The 23,166-nt window shown below is 56.9% G+C and overlaps 2 protein-coding genes across 4 annotated transcripts in view; one reads left to right on the plus strand and one right to left on the minus strand.

Annotated features, from left to right (window-relative positions):
• The first annotated feature begins 769 nt into the window (after positions 1-769).
• ADCY6 (adenylate cyclase 6) lies at positions 770-20,648 on the plus strand. Of its 3 annotated transcripts, none has more exons than XM_065934517.1 (22): positions 770-929; positions 5,455-6,313; positions 9,728-9,877; positions 10,266-10,387; positions 10,483-10,594; positions 10,760-10,887; positions 11,387-11,545; positions 11,620-11,761; positions 11,876-12,004; positions 12,276-12,301; positions 12,531-12,678; positions 12,873-12,970; positions 13,142-13,229; positions 13,381-13,497; positions 13,766-13,924; positions 14,197-14,375; positions 15,333-15,368; positions 15,450-15,579; positions 15,892-16,155; positions 16,903-17,107; positions 17,913-18,037; positions 18,264-20,647. In XM_065934517.1, the coding sequence occupies exons 2-22, from the start codon at positions 5,456-5,458 to the stop codon at positions 18,387-18,389; spliced, it is 3,501 nt and encodes a 1,166-aa protein (XP_065790589.1). In that variant the 5' UTR covers positions 770-929; position 5,455; the 3' UTR covers positions 18,390-20,647. The 3 variants fall into 3 exon arrangements, with proteins under 3 accessions (XP_065790589.1, XP_065790590.1, XP_065790591.1); XM_065934518.1 differs by lacking the exon at positions 770-929 and adding an exon at positions 1,233-2,050 and having other exon boundaries at positions 18,264-20,648; XM_065934519.1 differs by lacking the exons at positions 770-929; positions 5,455-6,313 and adding an exon at positions 7,064-8,923 and having other exon boundaries at positions 18,264-20,644.
• A 107-nt stretch (positions 20,649-20,755) lies between these two features.
• Positions 20,756-23,166, minus strand: part of SPMIP11 (sperm microtubule inner protein 11) — a 48,583-nt gene continuing 46,172 nt past the window's right edge. The window contains exons 4-5 of the mRNA XM_065935065.1: positions 21,685-21,829; positions 20,756-21,260 (exon numbers count right to left, since the gene is read on the minus strand). Of these exons, the coding sequence (XP_065791137.1) occupies positions 21,212-21,260; positions 21,685-21,829 (194 nt within the window). The 3' untranslated portion in view covers positions 20,756-21,211. The remainder of the gene's footprint in view (positions 21,261-21,684; positions 21,830-23,166) is intronic.

Genomic DNA, 23,166 nt, shown 5'->3' on the forward strand with positions numbered 1-23,166 from the left:
GGCCACGTGGTGAGTGCCCCTTCCCTCAGTCCCCCTGGGGCTCTGGGTGCAGGAGATTCACGTGGGGCCAGTGCTCCGGAGGGAGGAGGAAGAGGAAAAAAGTGGTGTGTGGGGAAGCAGGCCGCACACACCTGGCGCCTTGTGGAATGAAATCTTTATTAATTATTAAACCGAGTTCCCTCGGGAGCGAGCAGAGCCGTGGCAGGCGGGGCGGGAATGGCGGGGTGGAGGCTGGGGTAGGGAGGAGGGGTGAGGAGTGGGTGCTGGGCACCCGTTCAGTCCCAGGGTACCCCGACAGGAAGGCAGCTGACCCTCTGGGCGCGGGGCGAGGGCGGGAGGGGGGTTGGGTAATCGCTGCCAGAGAGTGGGTTTCCCCTGCGCGTGGGGGGACCCTGGGAGTGAGGGTGGGAAGAGCATGCTAGAGGAGGCAGCCCGGGGGTGGAGGGAAGTGGGGAGAAGGCCGGCCGGCCGGCTCCTCCCCGGGGTCTTGATCCCAGAACAGTAGCCGCCTGTTTTCCCAAGACTGGGGGAGGGAGCGGCCGGAGGAGAGGAGGGGGCGTGCGCAGGGAGGGTTTCCATTCTTCTTCGGTCTCGCTCGCCCCTACCCCGTTCCTCCGAAGGGAGTCGGGCCGCTCGGCCGGGCGTCCGGGGTGGTGGCGGGGGGGAGGGGGTGCCCAGACAAAAGGAGCTTGTGCCTTTAAGGCGGGGAGTCCGGGAGCCGGCGGGGAGGGGACTTCTGGATCCGGGGTAGAGGGCGGCTGCGCTGGACAACAAGGGAGGGGGCGCGGGCCCGGCGGACTGCGGACGGCGGGCGGCACGGCCGGGACGCACGGGCGCCGAGCGGGACCGCGGGACTGCCGGCCGGCCGGCCGGAGCCCGCGGGGACAGCGGGGCGGGGGCCCCGGGGAGGCGCCGACCCCGGCCGGCAGGTGAGCCCGCGCGGAGGAGCGTCGCGGGAGGCGGCGGCGCCCGGCGCTCGGGTCTCGGCGCGGCGGCGGGCGGACTCCCGCGCGGCCCCCCGAGAGTTCTGTGGTCGCGCAGGAGCGGGGAGCACCGGGCCGTCGGGACTGGCGGAGGGGAAGTCCGGGAGGGGATGGATGGGGGACGGTGGACTCAGGTCCCGGGCTGCAGGCTCCCACCCTCACCCCTCGCCGGGCGCTTCTCTTTCTCCACCCGGAGCGAGTTCCCGGCCGGCGGGGAAGATGGGGAGAGGCATGTACGGGGGGGGAGGGGCTGCCCTGAGGTTTTTGCAGCCGGGCTGTGGGTGCGTCTCGGAGTTTGAGGTAGAGTGTGGTTGTGCTTGGGGAAGAAGGGAGGGAGGGGTGCCCCCTGCCTGCAGTCACCCCCCTCACCCCAGACCTTGGGAACAGAAAGGGTTGGTGTGCTGGCCGGCTGTTAGGGCAGAATTTATTCAGAACAACTCTGGGGCCCCACTGAAGAGCTCGAATCAGGAGTCAGGCGGTGGACTCTCTTCCCCCAGCCTCCCCTGACCCGAGTGCCTTGTGACTGGAGAACCCTGATGGGGGTTTTCTGGCTGTGGCGGAGGACGAAGCTCAGTGCCATCTTCAGGGAGACCGGGGCTGGGGGAGGGAGGGGAAGGGTCGCCGGACCTCCTGATACAGGCCCTGGCAGGGCTCATTCACATCTGGATAGGCCTGGAATTGAGGCCCACGTCCCAGCCTCATGGGTGGTGTTGGCACTGAGGTGCCTGGCCTGGGCAGTGCCTTCTGCCATCAACTTTCTGAAGTCCTTTTAAAGTCCACCCCCCCCCCCACCCCCAGCCTCCTTTTGCCAAGGACGGCAGGGGCAGAGGGGTCATGGGGACAGGAGCTGGCCAGGAAGAGGGTGTAGAGCAAAGGGTGTAGGGAGAAACAGCGAGTACAGCCATCCTTGGGGCTGGGGCCTGGCCTGCTTCATGCTCCAAGTCGCAGATCCACCGGAGGATCCAGATTTGGGGTCAGGGGCCCTGGGCCTGGGTCTGCCAGGCTGCATGGACACAGCTCCCAGATGGAGCCGGAGGTGCCTGAATCTGCATTGGAGCAGAAGATCGGTGAGAGAGCAAAGAGGCTAGGAGCCTGGGGAGGAGCGGTCCGGGGCACAGGCATCTGGGGAGGAGCGGGTGGTCTGTGGTTCACAGGGTTGGGTTCCTGGACATGTAGGGGTGGGGGCCCATACAGGGAAGTTTTGTGGCTTTGAACAGTACTCTGCCCTGTTCCCTGCCGTACCAGCCTGGCGTGGGGTGCCAGGAGTGAGTTCTCCCAAGTTGGGCAGCGCCTGGAGTGGAGCCCAGGGTGGGATGGTTGCAGTTGGTTGGACAATTACAGATCTCTGAAGCTATCCGCTTGTGGGGTCAGAGCGTTCTTGGGAGGGTCATGCATTCTGCTGGACAATGTCTGTGCCTTCCTCTGTGAGTACAAGCCACATGCTAGGGTGTGCTTCCAGGGGGCTGGGAACATGGCCAGAAACAGGTCCTTTGGGAACGGAGGTCTGGCCATGGTGGGGAGGGGGGTGGTAAGGACAGGTCAGGGGAGGGTGAGAGTGAGGAGGCTTAAGCAAAATATCACGGGGAGTGGGCAACCTGCTTGCTCTGGGCTGTGTCTCATGCAGCTCTGGAGACTGACAGTTGAGGACATAGTGACACGTGACTGGCTGGCATCCGTGGGGTTTTGCTCATGACTTTTCCTCTCTTTCCATCTCTTGGACGTTGACAGGCTTTTAGGTTCAAAGTGGTGAAAGGCGGGGAGAAGAGCTCATGTTTAGTAAGTGTGTACTACATGCGTGGCAGGGGCTGTTCTATTCTTTCCTTGCAACTCTTCTTATTCCCATTTTACAGATGAAGAAAGTGACATAGGGAGGTGATGTAACTTTGTCCGAGGCCGTGAAGCTAGCAAATAATCACAGTAAGGTCTGAAGCCTAGTCTCATTCCCAGGACCCCGTTTCCAGGGAACTGTTTTGAAGAGCCAGGCTTTCTTCGGTGACCTTTTCCAAACACCAGCCTGACCAGAAGTCTTGGGTTTTTGATCTGTTTCTCCAGATGGTGCAGTTGCTGATGTTAAGGGGTCGAAGGACACCGAGGGAACGTGGCGGAGTGTGCTTGGGAATGGGGGTTTCCCGTGTGCAGAGAGGTCCCCAGGCTGCCTTCTGCCCCTTGGGTCCCTGGGTGTGAGCTTGAAACACTGCTCCTGTGGCCACGTGGGCAAGTGCTGGGTACTCCTCTCGTGAGTACAAATGTCAGTGCTGCTAGCTCTGCAGGTTTGTGTGGGGAACCCCTCAGGGTGCCCCGTTGGCATGGAAGAATGGAGCCCTGGAGGGGACACAGGCGTCCATGGTGGCGGGGCTCTCACCCTCACCTTCTCCTGAGCTGCGCTCAGCTGGAGACGCGTCCAGGGTGTTGTCAGGGAGTCCTCCCGCCCCAGGTCAAGACACTTTCCTCCCGGAGACGTGAGATCTGGGGTTGACTTGATTCCTCGTGATCCCTTGAGCCTGGGCCGGCCGTGTAAGACTCCAGTGGACCTCAGTTTCATTCTGTTTTGTTTGGCTGTCAAATCTGTCCCGTGCACTGGGTGGCCACAGGACCAGCCTCATAGGGTTTTGGTGATGATCAGATAATCGTTCAAAGCAGAGGGAAAGTGAATGGAAGTGTTATCTATCCATCCATCCCCCAACCCACCTGTCCACTCAGTGAACATTCATTTAGACCCTTCTAGGTGTTGCAGATGTGGCAGTGAGCAGAGCCAGCCCAGATCCTTGCCCTCGTGAAGTTGGCATTCCAGTTAGGAGAGAAAGACAATGAACAAATAAGAAAAATATATAAAATGGCAGTTGCCGATAAGAGCAGTGGAGAAAAATAAAGCATAAAGCTCGGAAGAGAGATAGGGAGCGCCAGGAAAGGGGGTTGCTATTTTAATAGAGTGGTTAGGGAAAGCTGACTGATAAGGGGGTGTTTGAGCTGTGACCTGGAGGAGCCCTTGTTCTAGGCAAAGGGGACAGCAAGCACCAAGGTCCCAGGCTGGCTTGTGCATGGTGTGTTGGGGAACAGCAAAGAGGCTAAGTGAACCAGAGTACAGTGAGAGATGGAGAATCATAGGATTATTGCTATTAGTTATTATTTCACATTAGCTTCTCTTGAACTAGTCCCTTGAGCTTGCTTTTTTCCTATCTTTTCAACATATAAATTGGTTGAGTACCTACTATGAGCCAGGCTCAATGCTCGGGGTACTTGGGGGTGGGGATAAAGTGCTGAACAAACTAGGTATCATCCCTCCTTTCATAACATTTATAGTCTGGGGGCAGAGTCACACAATAAACAAGGGGTGTTGTGGTTGCTGTTCAGCCTCTAAGTCTTGTCTGACTCTTTGCGACCCCAAGGACTGCAGCACATCAGGCTTCCCTGTCCTTCATCATCGCCTGGAGTTTGCTTAAACTCATGTCCACTGAGTCAGTGATGCCATCCAACCGTCTTGTTTTCTGTGGCCCCTTTCTCCTCTTGCCCTCAGTCTTTCCCAGCATCAGGGTCTTTTCCAAGGGATGATTTAGTTTCAGTTGTGACCAGTACTATGGAGGGAATGCATGGAGAGTGAATAAGGGACCAAACCTAGTCTGGGTGGGGGCCTGGGACACCTTCCTGAGGAAGTTACATTTAAGCTGGAACCTGGGGGAGAGTTTGACTTTCACTTGGTGAAGTGCACGGTGTGTGTGTGTGCGCGCACGCGTGCAAGATCCTCGCTTGTACAGAGGTCACCAGTTGGCAGCTCACAGGCTGAATTCATTCCATAGATGTGATTTATTTGGCTTGCAGTATTGAGAAATGTTGGTTACTTGCCAAAGTTTAATTTTTTTTTTTAATCTTTTGACCGCACCACACGGCATGTGGGATCTGGTTCCCTGACCAGGGATGACTCCTGGGCCCCCCGCTTTGGGAGAGTGGAGTCTTAACCACTGAACCACCAGGGAACTCCCTTGCCAACATGTAAAACCAGGAGATATCGTGTTAAAGTCTACTCTTATTTTTAAAAGCTTCTGTTGAAAAACCAGATCAGATTCCACTGGGACACCAGTCCCCCAGTGCGGGGTGGTGCTCGCCCCTGTCTGGGGTGAGCCCCCGCTCTCCTGAGCCAAGTGGCTTTTCTCACTGACAGGCACTCGAGTCTGTGACCTCCAGATCAGTGCCTTGTAGGGAAGAGGTGGATGTTTAAGTGAACTGCTTTGGAGTCAGACCGGTCTGGGTTAGAATCTCGGCTCTTACACTTGTGTGGCTGCTTGACCTTGGGCAGGTGACCCCACCCTTCCTCACCTGTTGACTGGGGCTACCCTGGTCTTCCTCAGAGTCATTTTAGGAGGAGGATGTGCCCGAAGCGCTCAGCGTGGCAGCAGGAAGTGCTCTGTGAGAGCTGCTGGTGGTGGCGGCCCGTGATGGGGGTATTGACACCGTCTCATTCCTTTCCTCCCCGCAGGATGTCGTGGTTTAGTGGCCTCTTGGTCCCCAAAGTGGATGAACGGAAAACAGCCTGGGGGGAACGCAATGGGCAGCAGCGGCCGCGCCGCGGGACCCGCACCAGTGGCTTCTGCACGCCCCGCTACATGAGCTGCCTCCAGGGTGCGCAGCCACCCAGCCCAACCCCCGCCGCTGCCCCTCGGTGCCCCTGGCAGGATGAGGCCTTCATCCGGAGGGGCGGCCCAGGCAAGGGCCCGGAGCTGGGGCTGCGGGCGGTGGCCCTGGGCTTCGAGGACCCTGACGGGGCCGTGGCCGTCGTGGCGGCTGAGGCAGCCCCCAGCGTGGCCAGCAGGAGCAGGCGAGCCTGCTGGCGCCAGCTGGTGCAGGTGTTCAGGTCGAAGCAGTTCCGCTCGGCCAAACTGGAGCGCCTATACCAGCGGTACTTCTTCCAAATGAATCAGAGCAGCCTGACGCTGCTCATGGCGGTGCTCGTGCTGCTCACGGCCGTGCTGCTGGCCCTCCACGCGGCGCCCGCCCGCCCTCAGCCCGCCTATGTGGCCCTGCTGGCCTGCGCCGCCACCCTCTTCGTGGCACTCATGGTGGTGTGCAACCGCCACAGCTTCCGCCAGGACGCCATGTGGGTGGTGAGCTATGTGGTCCTGGGCATCCTGGCGGCCGTGCAGGTCGGGGGCGCCCTGGCAGCCGACCCGCACAGCCCGTCTGCAGGCCTCTGGTGCCCGGTGTTCTTTGTCTACATCACCTACACACTCCTCCCCATCCGCATGCGGGCCGCTGTCTTCAGCGGCCTGGGTCTCTCCACCCTGCACTTGATCTTGGCCTGGCAGCTCAACCGTGGTGATGCCTTCCTCTGGAAGCAGGTGGGTGGTCGGGGAGGTAGGCCTTGGGGCATCAGGCCAGGAATGAGAAGGGGTCTGGTGATGAGGAGGGCGGGTGAGTCCTGGATGGACACTGGGTGAGGGATGTCTGGCTGGATCTGGAAGGGGGGCAGGGGTTGGGAGGCCCGGTTTCAGGGGTCAGTCTCCATCTGGGATCTGGGGCAGAAGGCCCTGAGGAGGGGAAGGAAGGCTGCAGACCCTGTGCTCTGTTCCCGTGGGCCACTGTCCGCAGTTCTTTAGTCTGAGGCTCTTGAAACAGTATAATCTGTAGAGACACAGTGTAGGGCTGGAGGAGGGCAGGTGATATTTAGCCCCTGGGTGGGGCAAGGCTGAGAGGGGCAGGGGAGGCTATATCCTACCCTGACCCCTGACCCCAATCGGAGACTCCAGGCTTGGTGTCTGCCTTCTAGGCAGCTCTTGGTGGTGATGTGGGGGGATCAAGTAGGTTTTCGATTGGTCTGTTCTCTCCTAGGCTGGGAGTAGTTTGGGGTGGGACTGTGGACAAGAGGGGTATTAGGCTCCGACCTCATCTCGCCTTCTTCCCGTTGAGCACCAGGGCTCTGGAAACTGCCTTGAGGCTCCCTGCCCCTGTGGGCTTCTGCTTCTGGGTTCTGAGTGGTATGTGAGGTGAGGCTCTCGTAAGAGCTTGGCTGCAGGCAGATCTCATTGTCCAAGGGGCTGAAATCCTCTCTGTGTGCGCACAGACAGCACATCTTGCCTCTCCTGGTCTTAGGTTCCCATTCTGTAAAGAGGAGATACAGATGGTGTCTGCCTCGTGATGCTGCTGTCTGGGCCCTGCCCTCTGCCAGCGCGGAGCAGAGCCCCACAGGGTGGTGGTCTCACCTGCAGCGAGGTGTGGGGAGACTGGGGGGGATGGGACCCAGCGCAGGGGCTCCCGGGACGTCCGTTGCAGAGAGACGTGAACCAGTGGAGTTGGCTGTCTCATGTCCTCCCCTGACCAGGCACAGGGGCTTTTGCCAGCTGAGCCTTTGGGGCTGCTGTAGATACAGCTCCCCGACCCTCCTTGTGATCCCTCCGTTGGCCCCTGGTGTAGATGGTGCGATCCTCTTTCTTGCTCTACCTTGCCCAGAGCTTGTGGCCTGTAGCCCACCCAGCCCCACCCACAAAGCGGAAGTTGCCTGGGGCTCCCAGGATGAGAAGCTGGGTGCTCTGGCATGATGCCCTTCCCTGCCTCGCCTGTGGAACAGAATGTACCTTTTTAAGAGTAACCTTATAGCCAGTTTGTTTGTGGAGCACATACCCGCAGGGCGCTGTCAAATCTCTTAAAGGGCCAGGGTCCTTCTGCCATTGGTAGCCCCTCATCTCTCTCCAGGGGAGCTGTCACACTGGGCATTGAAGTTGGACTGCCCTCTTGGGGAAGGAGGAGCCTGGAGGTGGGACCTCCCATCCCCCATCCTTTCTGGGGTAGATGGGTGTCTCTTCCCTGCTCTCTGCTGGCCTGGTGCCCAGAGCCAAGCCCAGGGCCTGACTAGGGAGGCACAGGTCCTTGGAGGCCAGGACTGTGCCAGTCTCCCGCCTCTCCAGGGTGCCCAAGCAGTGGGGCTCAGTGGGCATGTTCCTGGGGCGAGTGGAGAAAACTGCCAGTCCTTGGGGCCAGGGCAGCCCATACCCCTTCTCTGAACTGAGGATTCCCTGCACCCAGTTGGCTCTCAGGTTTCTGGGTGGGGCTCTGGCCTCTTTTCTGTGGTCCTTGGACAGCCCCTTCCCAGATCCAGACCTTTCATCGTCCTCTGACCCACTCACCCAGACACGCTGAGCCGTTTCACCCGGTGACCCAGTCCAGCCTGGCATGTCCTACACTGCCCTGGCAGCCATTTTTTCTCACAGTCGGATCGGGGTCTGTGTACAGATCTATTTCAGTCTCTTGTCCCCCTTCCCCTTCCCTCCACCATGACTCACATTTTCCTCTTGGGCTCCTGGGGCCAGGAAGGGAAGTTGCCTGGTTTGCCCCCCCCTTTTCTTCTCCCCCACTGGGGGCTATTCTTAGAAACCCCCGAGGGAGATAGTGTGCCCCCCTTCTTCACCCCTGCTGCTGGGAAGGGGGGGGGTCTTGTGAGCTGCACAGAGAAGGGAAGCTGGGAGACCAATCCTAGAGGGCGGGAGCTGGGAATGGCCGGGGGTTAGCCGGCCCACCCTCCGTCTTACCCAAGGAACAAGAAGCCGAGGTCCCAGAGACTGAGTGACAGGCCCAATTTTGCAGGATGAATCCTGGTTCCGGGCAGAGCCCAGAACTCCGGGCTTCCAGTTGGTGCTCTTGCCCTCCCTTCTCCCAAAACCAGAGCCCTGCCCCAGCCAACTCTGGGGTGGAGCCACAAGTGCCAGGTTAACCCCTGAAGTTCCAGAATCACTGAGGCCAGCTTCCCTTAGACTCACTCTCCAGTCACTGTTGCTGCTGCTGACTGAGGATGGAATACCTTTGGGTTGGGGTCCTAGGGTGTAGGGACCTGGCTGGACCAAGTGTTGGGGGTGGCCAGGAGTGGTGGCACCCCATCCCACTTCAGAAGCATTCTTCGTGTCAGTGGAATCGATGGCTCCCAAGCCTGGGTTCTGAGGTGGGCCTCAAGAGCATTGGTGAGTGGAGTGAGTTGGAGTCCTGGGAACGTGGGCTGTAGTACACGGTGGGGTTAGGACACAGCCTGGAGTCTGACTGTTCTGTACTCGAGTCCCACACCAGCTACTTCCAATGGTGAGATCCTGGGCAGGTTATATAACTTTTGTGCACCTGAGTCCCTCACCTTTAAAATGAGATTATGCTCCCCATCTCATAGAGTTGTAAGAAATGCATTCGTTAATGTATAGAGCACACCTATAGAATCCAAGCATGTTGTAAATAGCCAACAAATTAGCTCCAGTAATGATAATAGTAGTCATTATTATCATATTAATTTATGTCAGGGTAGGGAGGAACCTTGGAGATCTCACTGTCCCTCTCCAGGTTCCAGACAAGCAGACAGCCCAGAGAGATGAGGTGACTTGTCCTGGGCACGCACAGGGAGATTTGGCGCTCAGGTCTCCTGGGTGTCGTCCTGTGAGGAGAACCTCGTGCTGGAGCAGCAGCATGTCTTTTGTTTGGGGTGTTTGTGTGGCAGGGAGTCAGAGTGTGCTGGGGCAGGCCCTGTGACCTACCTGGCCCTGGCTGGTGCGTCCAATCCCAGGAGCTGTGAGAAGATCACATTTCTCACCACGGGTGAGCCAGGCAGGGAGCTGGACCCTTATGGGGAATGGGGAGCTGGACTCAGGGGTGGGGCTGGGCTTGGAGAAGACGGCACAGGATCCTGGCTTCCTCCCCAAAGCAGTCCGTCTGCCAAGAGCCTAGCTAGTTGCAGCTGTGTGTGTTGGGGGTGGTCACCACTTGCCTCTGCCACCCCTCTGCAGCTCGGTGCCAACATGTTGCTGTTCCTCTGCACCAATGTCATTGGCATCTGCACTCACTATCCGGCTGAGGTGTCACAGCGCCAGGCCTTTCAAGAGACCCGCGGTTACATCCAGGCCCGGCTGCACCTGCAGCATGAGAACCGGCAGCAGGTGGGGCTGCTCTTCCAGATCACGGCCTTCCCCCGCCCCGCCTGCCAATAGCTTGCAGGTTGGATCTGCCACCTTGTGCAACTCGATGGAGTAGTGAATGGTTCCCCCTGACTGCATCACAGAGGCTCTCTGATTTTGGACTTGGTGGCCTGTCAGAGGAGGGGAGGGTAGATGGAATGCATCTGAGGGGTTGAATGGGGTGTAGTCAGAGAAGACTAGGATGTGTGTCTGCTGAGGGCTCTATTGGAGGAGGGTCAGGCTACGGTCCAGGAGGGAAGCTCAGGTCTCCAGAGAGGTCAGGGAGGGTTCTAGGGATGTGGAGGGACCAGGAGGGATTAAAGCGTGAGGCCAGGAAGATAGCGGTGCCCTGTTGAAACCACTGGTCTAGGAGCGGCTGCTGCTGTCTGTGTTGCCCCAGCACGTTGCCATGGAGATGAAAGAAGACATCAACACAAAGAAAGAAGACATGATGTTTCATAAGATCTACATTCAGAAACACGACAATGTCAGGTAGAGTTGGGGTGGGGAGGATAATGGGAGAGGTGGGGAGGTCTGTGAGTCTCTGAGGGCCACGCCGTCCTTCCATCTTCTGCCATCTTCCACAGCATCCTGTTTGCGGACATTGAAGGCTTCACTAGTCTGGCGTCCCAGTGCACGGCGCAGGAGCTGGTCATGACCCTGAACGAGCTCTTTGCCCGGTTTGACAAGCTGGCTGCGGTGAGGGTGCTGGGGCTGGGGGGCAGAGCCGACCTGGTGAGGGCACACCTCTCTGGCAGCAGCTTGGGGGTGAGAGCCCGTGGAGTCTGCAGTGAGAGTAGTGGGCTAGGTGGGCTGGGTGGTACGAGTGTAAAGGTGACTCTCCCCCAACTCTTTCTGCTTCAGGAAAATCACTGCCTGAGGATCAAGATCTTAGGGGACTGTTACTACTGCGTGTCAGGGCTGCCAGAGGCCCGGGCAGACCATGCCCACTGCTGCGTGGAGATGGGGGTGGACATGATCGAGGCTATCTCGTGAGCACCTCCCAGGCTTCCAGGGACTGAGGGGGCCCTGCCTGCCCCTCCCCTTCGATGTGTCCTTAGGCCCTTTCCTCAGTCTTGGCTGTCTCTCTGTCTTGGAGATCCATGCCTGGGGAGGGGAAAGGCTTCAGCCCACGTGAAGATCCATGTGCACCTTAGACTCCAGTGCCTGGGATGGGGCAGGGGGAGTCAGGGTGAGGGGGGATTTACGCTGGAGAGAATGCCAGTTGTCGGCCTGCTGGGAGGGTGGTGATCCCTCATCTCCTTCCCGAGTCCCGTAGGATGCAGCTGGACCCCTGCTGGCGAACAGGGTTCCCACACATGTGTCCCTGAGCCCTCTGCAGCCTCCTACCTGTGTCCCGCCGAGGGTGTTCCGTGTGCCCTGTGGCTGGGTCTGTCCTTGCCCACTTGGCTCCGAGGCGAGCTCAAGGCCTGGGCTTGGGCTGGGGGTGGGGAGGACTACCAAGAGCTGAGCCAGGCCATCTCCTCCCAGGCTGGTGCGCGAGGTGACAGGAGTGAACGTGAACATGCGTGTGGGCATCCATAGTGGGCGTGTGCACTGCGGCGTCCTTGGCTTGCGGAAGTGGCAGTTTGATGTGTGGTCCAATGACGTGACTCTGGCCAACCACATGGAGGCTGGGGGCCGGGCCGGGTGAGTGCGGGTCCAGGGGGTCAGGGGTGGGAGCCATTGGGTAAGCCCGGGTCTTACCCACCTGTCCCACGCAGCCGCATCCACATCACCCGGGCCACGCTGCAGTACCTGAATGGGGACTATGAGGTAGAGCCGGGCCGCGGCGGAGAGCGCAACGCCTACCTCAAGGAGCAGCACATTGAGACCTTCCTCATCCTGGGAGCCAGCCAGAAACGGGTCAGGGTCGGGTTGGGGAAGGCAAGGCGGCTGGGGAGAGGGGCAGATGGAGGGAGCAAGCAGAGGCCTTCTCTGGGCGCCTCTTCCCAGCCTGTGCCTGTGCTGTCCACACAGAAAGAGGAGAAGGCCATGCTGGCCAAGCTACAGCGGGCGCGCGCCAACTCCATGGAGGGGCTGATGCCACGCTGGGTACCTGACCGTGCCTTCTCCCGGACCAAGGACTCCAAGGCTTTGCGCCAGATGGTGAGGGTCCCGCCGCACCTGGCCCCGGGCCTTGGTTTCTGGTTTCCCTCAGCACTCAGATCCCCCTGCCCTCTTCTGCCTCCCTTGTTGAGGCTATTGCCTCTGTAGTTCCTGGAATTGGGAATGGGAGGGCTGATTTCATCCCAGGGGTCCCAGGCTCCCCAGAGTCTATGGGGAAAGCCCTCAGCACAGTGTTGGGGGCGGGGAAGGGGTGTAGAGGTGAAGGTGGCCTGCCCATCGCCTCACTCACACACTCTGTCCCTTTCTCCAGGGCATCGATGATTCCAGCAAAGACAAGTAAGTCAGGCTGTTGAGGAGGGCGGGTGGGTGAAGGCACTTGCACCCTGGGGTGAGGTGGTGGGGAGCTGAGATCCCCCTCTTCCCTGGACTTCAGATGTGTCGTGTGGGAGCAGGTGCCACCCGCCCTGCTCACACTCCTCTGAGTGCTGCCCATGCCCCTCCCCTCTCATCACCTGTCACGTGGCCGTGGTCAGGCACCTGGTGAAGCCATGTCCTCTGCCCTCAGCCGGGGTGCTCAGGATGCCCTGAACCCTGAGGATGAGGTGGATGAGTTCCTGGGCCGGGCCATCGACGCCCGCAGCATCGATCAGCTGCGCAAGGACCATGTGCGCCGGTTCCTGCTCACCTTCCAGAGAGAGGATCTTGAAAAGAAGGTTTGGGGGATGCAAGGGCAGGAGGAGGAGGTCCCGGCAGGGCGGTCTGAGCACAAGTGAGGGAACAGGAGAGGTTTCTGGGCAGTGGGGGGTGACCACAGGGCACTGTGGGGATGCATCTCAGCCGGGCCGACTGGCCACACCCCGCCTTCTGAGGGCAGTGGCAGCGCCCAGCTCCGTCTCCTGTCCCTCAGTACTCACGCAAGGTGGACCCCCGCTTTGGAGCCTACGTGGCCTGTGCCCTGATGGTCTTCTGTTTCATCTGCTTCATCCAGCTCCTCGTCTTCCCACGGTGAGCTCCGCCTCTCCTTGCTGGGCTTCTCTTCCCTCCCCTACTTCCCGGACCCTTCTTAAACACCCTCACAAGCACACAGTCCTGGGGCCTGCCCCCTGCCTGCCCAGGGCGTGGGAAAGGACCCCCAGATCTGCCAGAGTAACATCTTCGCTGGCCCTCTCCCCCCAGCTCCGCGCTGATGCTTGGGATCCACGCCGGTATCTTCGTGCTGTTACTGGTCACCGTGCTGACCTGCGCTGTGTACTCCTGTGGCTCTGTACGTGGGGGACCTTCCAGGGCTGGTCGGGAAGGCCAGGCCGGGAGTGGGGAGGGAGGAGAGGGCCAGGCCTCTGCCACTGGGCCTGGCCCTGGGTGGCCTTATCCCCTGGGTGACGTGGCCTCTGTTTCCGTCTCCTGCCTCCTGACAGCTGTTCCCTGAGGCCCTGCGACGTGTGTCTCGCAGTATCGTCCGCTCGAGGGCGCACAGCACCGCAGTTGGCATCTTTTCTGTCCTGCTTGTGTTCACCTCCGCTGTTGCCAGCATGGTAAAGGTCCAGAGAGAATTCTCCTGCTCGTTCTCTGTGCCAGGCACTGTTCTGGGTCCTACGGCTACAAAGAGGAACGAGACACATTTCCTCCCCAAAGCAGGAGCGAGGTTAACCCCTGTCCTCCCGGCTTGCTCCCTTTGCCTTTTGTTATCCCTCAGTGAGAACTGGGGCCTCTTGGCATATAAGGCACTTGGGCATGGCCCTGGTAACCTTTCCCCTCCCTCAGTTACCCTAATATATACCTCCCCTCCTCCTGTTTTTGCAGTTCACGTGTAACCACACCCCCATACGGACTTGCGCTGCCCGGATGCTGAATTTAACCCCTGCTGACATTACCGCCTGCCACCTGCAGCAGCTCAATTACTCTCTGGGCCTGGATGCTCCCCTGTGTGAGGGCACCGCACCCACCTGCAGCTTCCCCGAGGTGTCCAGGCAGTGGTCAGGCGGGGTGGGGGGGGCGGTTCCTGATCAGTACCAGTTCTTGACCTTTCTGTGCCAGGCTTGGTGGTGGGCACTGGGGACCCAGGATCTCACCAGAGTCTCCAGCTCCAGGAGCAGCCCTGGCATGCTGTGGTGTAGGGGTGTGTGGAGGGTGAAGGAGGCTTGGGTTTGAGGTTGTAGAAGGGGACTTAGGTCAGGCGGCGGCTTGCCTTGTCCTCTGCCCTCACCCAGACTTCCTCTGCCTTCGCTCCGCAGTACTTCATTGGGAACGTGTTGCTGAGTCTCTTGGCCAGCTCTGTCTTCCTGCACATCAGTAGTATCGGGAAGTTGGCCATGATCTTTGTCCTGGGGCTCGTCTATCTGGTACTGCTTCTGCTGGGTCCCCCGGCCACCATCTTTGACAACTATGACCTCCTGCTGGGCGTCCATAGCTTGTGAGTTTATCCTCAACCCCTTTAATCCCCCAGGAGCCTCTTGACCCTGCTGGGTCGCTGAGAGCCCTTTGTGCCCTGGCATGCTACCACTCACCCCTCACATGGGGGGAAAGGAGGTGCACATGACCCCCAGCAGTCACCTCAAGGAAACCCCAGAGCTGGGAAGTCCCTTTGTCTTTAGGCTAGACATTGAAAATAAAAACTCCCTTTTGCATCTGCATGTTGCTTTCATATCCACTCTTAACTACTTGGAGGTCACACAGCTGCTTGGGGTAGAGCCCCAGCTAGGAAAGGAACCAAAACCCGGGCTCCTGCCTCAGGGCTCTGCCTGGGACATCACTGGCTTTTCCTCTGTAAAAGCCCACACCTTATGTGGCAGAAACATATGATGTGGTAGAAAAAGCTTCTGCAGCCTGCTGAGTTTGAATCCCTACTCTGCCACTTATTAGCTGTGTGACCTTAGATCGGTAAGTTAACTTCTCCGAGCCTCAGTTTCCTCATCTGTAAAACGGCACTGCCATCTATATCACAGGGTAGTTGTAAAGACTATAGTAGCTAACATTTATCGAAGACTTGCTGATGCCAAGCACTGTGCTAAGTCTTTTTTTTTTTTTTTAAATTAAAAGCATTTCTTAAGAATTTAGACTGTGCTGGGTCTTTATTGTGCTACTTGGGCTTTCTATAGCTGTGGATGTGCTAAGCCTTTTGCTCACATTGTTTAGATCTGATCACTCTTGTATTGATGAGGAAACTGAGGCTTACAGAGTTAAACAACTTGTTCCAGGTCACATAGTTCGTGGGTAGAGAAGCCAGGAGTGGAATCTCTGCTCTTAATACAAGCAAATGCCTTGGCCTGGTCCCTGATCTGCAGTGCTCAGTAAATGCAGTTTCTATCTCCTCTTCCATGCTCTGACCCAGGAAGAACCAATGACTTTGTCTCTTGTATCTTCCCGCCAGGGCTTCTTCCAATGAGACCTCTGATGGGCTGGACTGGTGAGTGAGGCTCCAGGGCAGCAAAGGGCTGGGTTGCCAGACGCCTCTTTCAGCCACTGAGCCCGCCTCTGCTTCCCTCAGCCCAGCGGCCGGGAGGGTGGCACTCAAATACATGACCCCCGTGATTCTACTGGTGTTCGCACTGGCGCTGTACCTGCATGCCCAGCAGGTGGAGTCCACTGCCCGCCTGGACTTCCTCTGGAAGCTGCAGGTGACAGGGCAGGCCTCTGGGGTGGGTGGGTGGTTCCTGGGGCGGAGCCTGGGCCACGTCAAGCATTTCTTAGGCTGGTCAAGGTTCAGCCTGCCCTGAGCCCACCCTGGCTCCATGCTTTCCCTGTGCCCACCCCCACCCCCCGCCTCATCTTGTCCCTGCCTCCTCGGCCCCTTTGCCTGTTCTCTGGCCTCATCTCTCCCTGGTTTTCTTCTCCCACGCGGTTCCCTCAGATACCCTTCTCCAGGTGTTGGCCGCTATACCCACGCCTTGTGGATGTTGGGCAGTGGGTGATGGGTGTGGTGTCCACAGGCAACAGGGGAGAAGGAGGAGATGGAAGAGCTCCAGGCCTACAACCGGCGGCTGCTACATAACATTCTGCCCAAGGACGTGGCTGCCCACTTCCTGGCCCGGGAGCGCCGGAACGATGAGCTCTACTATCAGTCCTGTGAGTGTGTGGCTGTCATGTTCGCCTCCATTGCCAACTTCTCTGAGTTCTATGTGGAGCTGGAGGCCAACAACGAAGGTGTCGAGTGCCTGCGACTGCTCAACGAGATCATTGCTGATTTTGATGAGGTACTTGTCCTCAGCTGGTGCTGGCAGAGGGTGGGGGATATGGGGACCAGAGAAGTGGGAAGAACTTTGGATAAGAAGGCCCCAGTTGGAGGGGTCTCTGATGAGACCCAGAGATGTGAAGGGCAGGAGTAAAGGTAGGCACAGTGAAGTTGGGGACAGATACGAATGTGTCACAGGCAGCAGGGTCAGCTCCAGTGGGGCAGGATCATTGTTACTGGGGAGCAGAGGAGGACGTGAATATCTGTGGAGGGGCCAGTAGAGTTAGCAAGTGGATATCATTGAAGAAGGAGCTGGTAATCTGTAGAGTACGGCCTCATGAGGCCAAGTAATCAAGATGATCCCCTAAATAGAGAAAATGGAAGTAAAATATGAGGAAGCGTCCTGAACATTCAGGTCAGGTCTGGAGAGAAGACACTTCCTCAGTCCGGGACTCTTTCCCCAAAGGTGAGGGTTGATGCCTGATATCCCTCCTGTGGTCCTGGGTTCTGTAGTGAGCTGTCGAAGTTGACCTGGAGTTGGGTGCTCAAGTTCCTGCTTGGGTTTTGGCGGCTGCCTAGTAAGGGAGACGTTTTCCCTGTTCCTAGCCCAGCACCAAGAACAGTAGTTGGAAGTGGGGCTCACTTACTGGAGAGAAGTATTGAGACAGGAAAGTGGGGCAGGGGGCCAGAGCATAGCCAGGAAGGAGCCTTGGGGCAGGGCTGGGTTTGGCCTTTCTGCCTTGACAGCCAGGTCCCCTGTACTGTCCAGATCATCAGTGAGGAGCGCTTCCGGCAGCTGGAGAAGATCAAGACAATTGGTAGCACCTACATGGCTGCCTCTGGGCTGAACGCCAGCACCTATGACCAGGTGGGCCGCTCCCACATCACTGCCCTCGCCGACTATGCCATGCGGCTCATGGAGCAGATGAAGCACATCAATGAGCACTCCTTCAACAATTTCCAGATGAAGATTGGTAAGAGGGCCTGGATCATGGCACATTTTTCCCAGGGCTGTTTCTGGGGCGAAGCTGAGGCAGCAGGCTGGGGATGGCGTCTCAGACTCCCCATCAGGAGTCCTGTGGGGGTTTCCTTTTCTCCCACTTCCTATATCATCTGATGTTAAGAATAGATACCATTTATTAAGGGCCTCCTATGTGCTAAGCATTGTCTCAGCCTTTTTTTTTTTAACATATCAGTCCTCACATTATTATCCCCTTTTACAGAAAAGAGTTGGATTTTCAGAGTGGGTAAACAACTCAGCCAAGGTCATACAACTAGTTATGGCTGAACTGGGATTCAAGACCAGGTTTATGTAGATACCAGTACCTACGTCCCTATCTGTGGCTGGTCTGATAAGAGCCACTTCCTCCCAGATGAGCCGGTGGATGGGAGTGGTTAATAGCGTGGGTTCTGGAGTCAGAATGTCTGGTTTGAATTCTGGCTCTTCCACTTATGGGCTTATTTAGCAAGTCACCTAACTTCTGTAAGCTTCAGGTACCTTTTCTATAAAATGGGGATGATTTGAGAGACTGAGATAGTGTAAAATACTTACAGAGCGGTTGGCACAGCATGAGCCTTTGGTGGATTAGCTGCTGTTCTGGCATAGTCCTTCTGACTCAGGGGAGCTCCTTGGCATTCTTTACAACCAGGAGACTTGTCCCGTTTCTAGTTTCTTCTCTGGGTCCTTCTAAAGGTGCCGGGAGGTGGTGCCTCCCTGGGCTGACTGGGAAACATTATTCACTGCTCTCAATTTCTTACTTTTATCCCTGCCCACCCCAGGACTGAACATGGGCCCAGTTGTGGCAGGCGTCATTGGGGCTCGGAAACCACAGTATGACATCTGGGGGAACACAGTGAATGTCTCGAGTCGAATGGACAGCACCGGGGTCCCCGACCGAATCCAGGTGAGGGGGTTGTAAGCGGAAGCTGGGAGGGGTCTGGGTGTGGGGAGCTTCCACAGGCCCCCCTCTGCAGTCAGCCAGGACAGGGGTAGGGCGGCGATATTCTGTGTTTGGTGGAGGGGGTTATGGGGGGAGATAGTAGCATGACCAGAGAACCCCTGGGCCCCTGCAAATGCAGCAGGAAGGATCCTGGCTTAAGCAGGTTCCCCTCCCACCCCACCCCCCCCAGGTGACCACGGACCTGTACCAGGTTCTAGCGGCCAAGGGCTACCAGCTGGAGTGTCGAGGGGTGGTCAAGGTGAAGGGCAAGGGGGAGATGACCACCTACTTCCTCAATGGGGGCCCCAGCAGTTAGCAGGGCCCAGCTACAGATCAACTGAAAGGACCAAGGTGGGCATTTGGGTGGATTCTGTGCTCGCTGGGGGAAGCTGTGGCAGGGGGCGCTGAGCCTCCAGACCCTGCTGATCACAAAGGGAACACCCCAGCTGGCTGTGTTCAGCCACATCCTCAGGCTGGTGAATGAGGGGATACCAAGAGGATTATGCAAGTGACTTTTTAAAACTAGGGTAGGGCTGCTTTCCCTCCTTTCTTCCAGCTTTTGGGAGCAGGGGAGGGGGCAGCAGCAAAGGTCGGGGGACCCTTCCTGCCTGAGAGATTAAAATGGCAGCTTCTCACACCTCCCCTTTCCCTGTCTGGGCAGCAGGCTCAGGGCTGGGCCTTCCTTTCCCTTTTTCCTGGGAATCTTTTGTACAAAGACTGGGGCAGGCTTGAAGAGTGCCTATTCCACGCTTGCCTTTGCCGTGCCTGCATCCCCAGCATGGGTCCTGGGCCCTCCCCACCCCGCCGGCTCTCCCTCAGGGACACAGGGCCAAGGAGGGAGAGGCTCGGGAGACGCAGCTCTGTCCATATTTCAGGGGAACGTTTCCATTTGCCAAATCCTAGTCCCACGATCTGTCCCCAAAGGGGAACAAAGGAACTTCTGACAGCTCAGATTAGCCCCAGTTCCTGCACAGCTCCAGGGAGAGGGGCATCTGGTCTCACTGGTACTGTGAAAACACCCAGCCAGGGAGCAGGCACGTGCATGAGGATGTTAGAAGACTGGAAGGTGGACGTTCGCCTGCAGGTGCCAAAGAGAGCAGGCCAGCCAGGGATGGAGGTAGTGCCAGACTCCAAAGGTCAGATCAGGCTGCTCTGCCCCTGCGCACTCTTGCTGTCTGCTGAAAGGGACACAGAGCATCTCTACCCCTTCTATTGCCAAATAGAAAAGGACCAGGGCCTGGAGGAAGACAACCCTGATCCTAAACCTGTCCTCTCAGCCTCTGGCGCTGGGGAGGGCCTGTGTGTCTGTGTTAACTGTGTGTGCACGGTGGTCCGTGTGTGTGTGTGTGTCTGTTTTCCAGGTCTGTGTGTCCTTGCGCTCCTGCTCCTCGACTCTCCACCCTGGGTTGCCTCTTTCCTGTGGGCCTGTCTTCTGGGAATAAGGCAGGATGTCTGATTTCAAGGGATGGAGACAGATGCCCATTTTGCACAGGAGTGGGATGGGGTGTGGTAACAAGAGGAGGGTGACTGGGGCGAGGAGGTCTTTTGTGCCAAATCCCTAATTGCCATGTGGGGACCACATGTGCAGCATGACTGTCTCTCTGCTAGGGCAGGGACCCAAGCGCCTGCTGGAGCCCCCATGATCCTTGCACTTGAACTCTCTGGGGTTTGGTGGGCAGAGGCTCAGGAGTCCCCTGGATTTCCCCAGGTGGTATCCTGGGACGTGGTAAGCCTTGGGGCTGGGGTAGCATGGGATCCCCTGAGGACCCAGATTCTGGTACTAGGGGCAAGGAGAGGGGAACCCGGACCTCAGCCGTCCCCATTCTGCAGCCTGAGCCCAGCGTGCTCCATGCTCCCCAGTCCCCATGAAGCCTGCGAGGGCTGGCAGGAGGGTTAGGAGGGCTGGGCCTTAGATTCCCTTCCTGTCCGCGCCTGCCTTTCACCTGCTTCCTTGCAGCCTTGCCTCTGGCCTGAATGAGTTGGTACCTTGGTTTCTCTGCACCTGTTGAAGCTGAGGCATTGGCCACAGTTTTGCTTGAAGATCACTTTGTCTCAGAGGTGTTAGAGGCAGAGGGGAGAGGGTCCCAGAGTTGCTGACTCTGGGGACTGGAAGGGGCAGATGGTACTCTTGCCCTTCCTCATGCCCTTTCTGACTCTAGTTCCTTGCAGAGGTTGTTTCTGGCTTGTATTGACTGCTCTGGGGGATCTTCATGTATCAACCAAGTGGGCCATCAGTCACTTCATTAGCCAAGGCAGGAGAAGAGAAAAGACTAGGTGGTCCAGATGAAGTCAGCTCCCCTTCCCTCAGCCACAGCCCTGGACAGGAAGGTTCTGCATGGGGTCCTGGGGTGGGGATGAGGCTGTGAGGAGACCAGAGAGGAAGACCGCTTCACTTGCAGCGGAAGTGAGTGACTTGTGTCTGCTTCTTGCCAGTGGAAGGGGCCTGTCTGCACCCTGGCTCCCCGCACCGCAGTGCCAACCATGCATTTCCCCTGGGCTGATATTGCCCCCTTCCTTGCCAGTTGGTGGGGGAGTCAGTGGATGGGAGGCCCATGGACTTTGGTTTTATAATGTAACCAGCATGGGGGCGGGGGGAGGGTGGCATACCATTGTATTTCAGTGAAATATTTAATATATTTAAATATCAATAAAAATCAAACTCTTTGTAAAATTCCCGGTTCTCTGCAGCTGTTCTGGGCCCTGGGTTGGGTCCGAAGTGGCAGAGCCTGGTGGAGGGGGCAGGCCCCTGCCGGGGGTTCTGTAGACCTCTTTCATCTGCCAAGATGAAGCTGCAGTGTCTGCAGAGAGCATGACCTCTCTGAGGCCCGGCAGCATTCGTTACTCTGACTCCTTCCATGCATGACCTCAGAACCCCTTGTAGTGGTCTGTCCTGGCCCCTCCCAAACCAAGCACCAAGCTCGACTCCTTCAGGAATCTCTCACAGTCCTGATCTCACAGGAACTGGGGAATAATTTCCCACTCCCTCATTTCCTGTGTACACAAGTTACTTCTAGATCAGTCTATTTATTGCACTTTCTCAGTCCCCTCCTCCCATTAATCAGCCATTGGAACCAGGATACCTCCCTCTTCACCGCTCCATCTGCAGTACTGTCTTGTCCTTCTGCAAACACATCCTGCTCAATACAGACTGAAGTTTCTGTCATTGAGAATAGAGTGATCCATAAACCTGGAAAAGAGACAGTCTCAGATTCAGCCAGGTTAGGCTGGACTCGGGGTGGGGGTGGGGGGCTTAAACCTTGAATGGGCAGGGGTAGTGATGAAGAGGTGGAGCTGCTGCCAATGGGTGGTGCTTAGAGGGGTGGGAGGTGGCAGTGAAGGGAGCAGAAACATTCCAGGCCTCCCACAGGAATGCTGTAGATTCTTGAGTCTGTTCAGAAGTCATAGCCATAAGGTGAAACACAAAGACAAGGGTAAATCTTTTAGCTCCTTTGAATAGCCACTACTAACAGTAGCCACTACTGCCTAGATTCTGGGGCCAGTTTTCCCTGGTAAGACCAAAACCTCCTATTCCATTTTCCAACTCTGAATAGAAATGAAAGCATCTCCAAGGGTTTAAGTGATCTCCCCACCCTCACCCCTCCCAACCTAACCTGGTCATTGCACTTTTGATGAGGCAGTGGCGGGGGCTCCGGATCCATGGCATGGTCTCCTCTGGGCGCACTCCTGCACCGTTGGACCGCCAGAAGCTGAAGTTCTGAGCATCAGTCAGGGGGATCCTGAAGACCTGATTGGGGACTGAATGGTTGGGCAGGTTATCAGATTTCTTAGAGTTGGGTGCCCCCTTTTGTGCCTCAGGGCACCACAAGCCCAACCTAGCAACTAGGCTTGACCAGATGCTGAGAAGTCCTGGAAATGTAGTCACCACACCCCGCTCCACTTCTGGATTTCAGCATCTTACACCCTTCATGGTCAGTGGAATCAGTCTTGGTTCTTCCTGTGTTTACCACAAGTGCTAAGGTGGTGCAGAAACAAGTGGTCTGCCTACTTGGTTTCTTTTCTATTTGGCCATGTCACCTGGCTTGTGGGATCTTAGTTCCCCAACCAGGGATTGAACCCAGGTCCTCGGCAATAAGAGCACAGAGTCCTATCCACACAACCCACTCGGAAAATGTGCAAGATGGGTCTACTGGTTCTTCCTCCCCTCCCCCTTGGCTTATTTCAGGAAATTCTCTGAAATTTAGCAGTGATACTGCCTTATGTTTAGGTATTGCTAACATATAATTTATCAGGTGAAAGTGAAGTCGCTCAGTCATGTCTGACTCTTTTCGACCCCATGGATTGTAGCCTACTAGGCTCCTCCATTCATGGGATTTTCCAGGCAAGAATACCGGCATGGATTGCCATTTCCTTCTTCAGGAGATCTTCCCAACCCAGAGTTGAACCCGGGTCTCCCACATTGTAGGCAGACGCTTTACCATCTGAGCCACCAGGGAAGTCCTATAATTTATCAACTACCTGTTAAATTCTACATGTTGTATTAGATATTTAAAAAATTTTAATATCAGACTTACCTAGATTTTCTTTTTTTGAATTTTCACTCTTAATTTATTGTATAACTCTAATTATACCAATGTATAAAATTTGTATATGTTTTAAAACTTAGGATTATAGCCTAATATTCTGGCTATCTAGTCTTTATAATTATTAAAAAAAAAAAAAAATCCCTACTATGCTATTGGGGCCTTCCAGGTGGCTCAGTGGCAAAGAATGTGACTGCCAGTGCAGGAGACTCCGGTTCGATCCCTGGGTCAGGAAGCCCCCTCTGGAGAGGGAAGTGGCAGTGCGCTCCAGTATTCTTGCCTGGGAAATACCATGGATAGAGGAGCCTGGGGGGCTACAGTCCGTGGGGTTGCAGAGAGTCCAATAAGATTAAGCAAAAAAAAAAAAAAAAAAACAACTTCCACTTTTCACTGTTACAAGTAGGCTATTAGCATATTGATAAGTTCTGTCACCACAAGATGCCAGAGTTGCCCTTTTATAGTCACATACTCCTCCCTCCACTCCTTGGTAATCACTAATGTGTTCTTCAGTTCTGTAATTTTGTCAGTTTAAGAATGTTGTATAAATGGCAT

This window comes from Muntiacus reevesi, chromosome 4 (assembly GCF_963930625.1).
Source record: "Muntiacus reevesi chromosome 4, mMunRee1.1, whole genome shotgun sequence".
In the NCBI taxonomy this organism is placed as follows: Eukaryota; Metazoa; Chordata; class Mammalia; order Artiodactyla; family Cervidae; genus Muntiacus; species Muntiacus reevesi.

Coding starts and splice junctions, on each gene's coding strand:
- ADCY6 (XM_065934517.1), top strand. CDS start 5,456: ATGTCGTGGTTTAGTGGCCTCTTGGTCCCCAAAGTGGATGAACGGAAA. Junction 12,971..13,141: donor CAGCTCCTCGTCTTCCCACG/GTGAGCTCCGCC, acceptor CTCTCCCCCCAG/CTCCGCGCTGATGCTTGGGA. Junction 13,498..13,765: donor CCTCCGCTGTTGCCAGCATG/GTAAAGGTCCAG, acceptor CTGTTTTTGCAG/TTCACGTGTAACCACACCCC.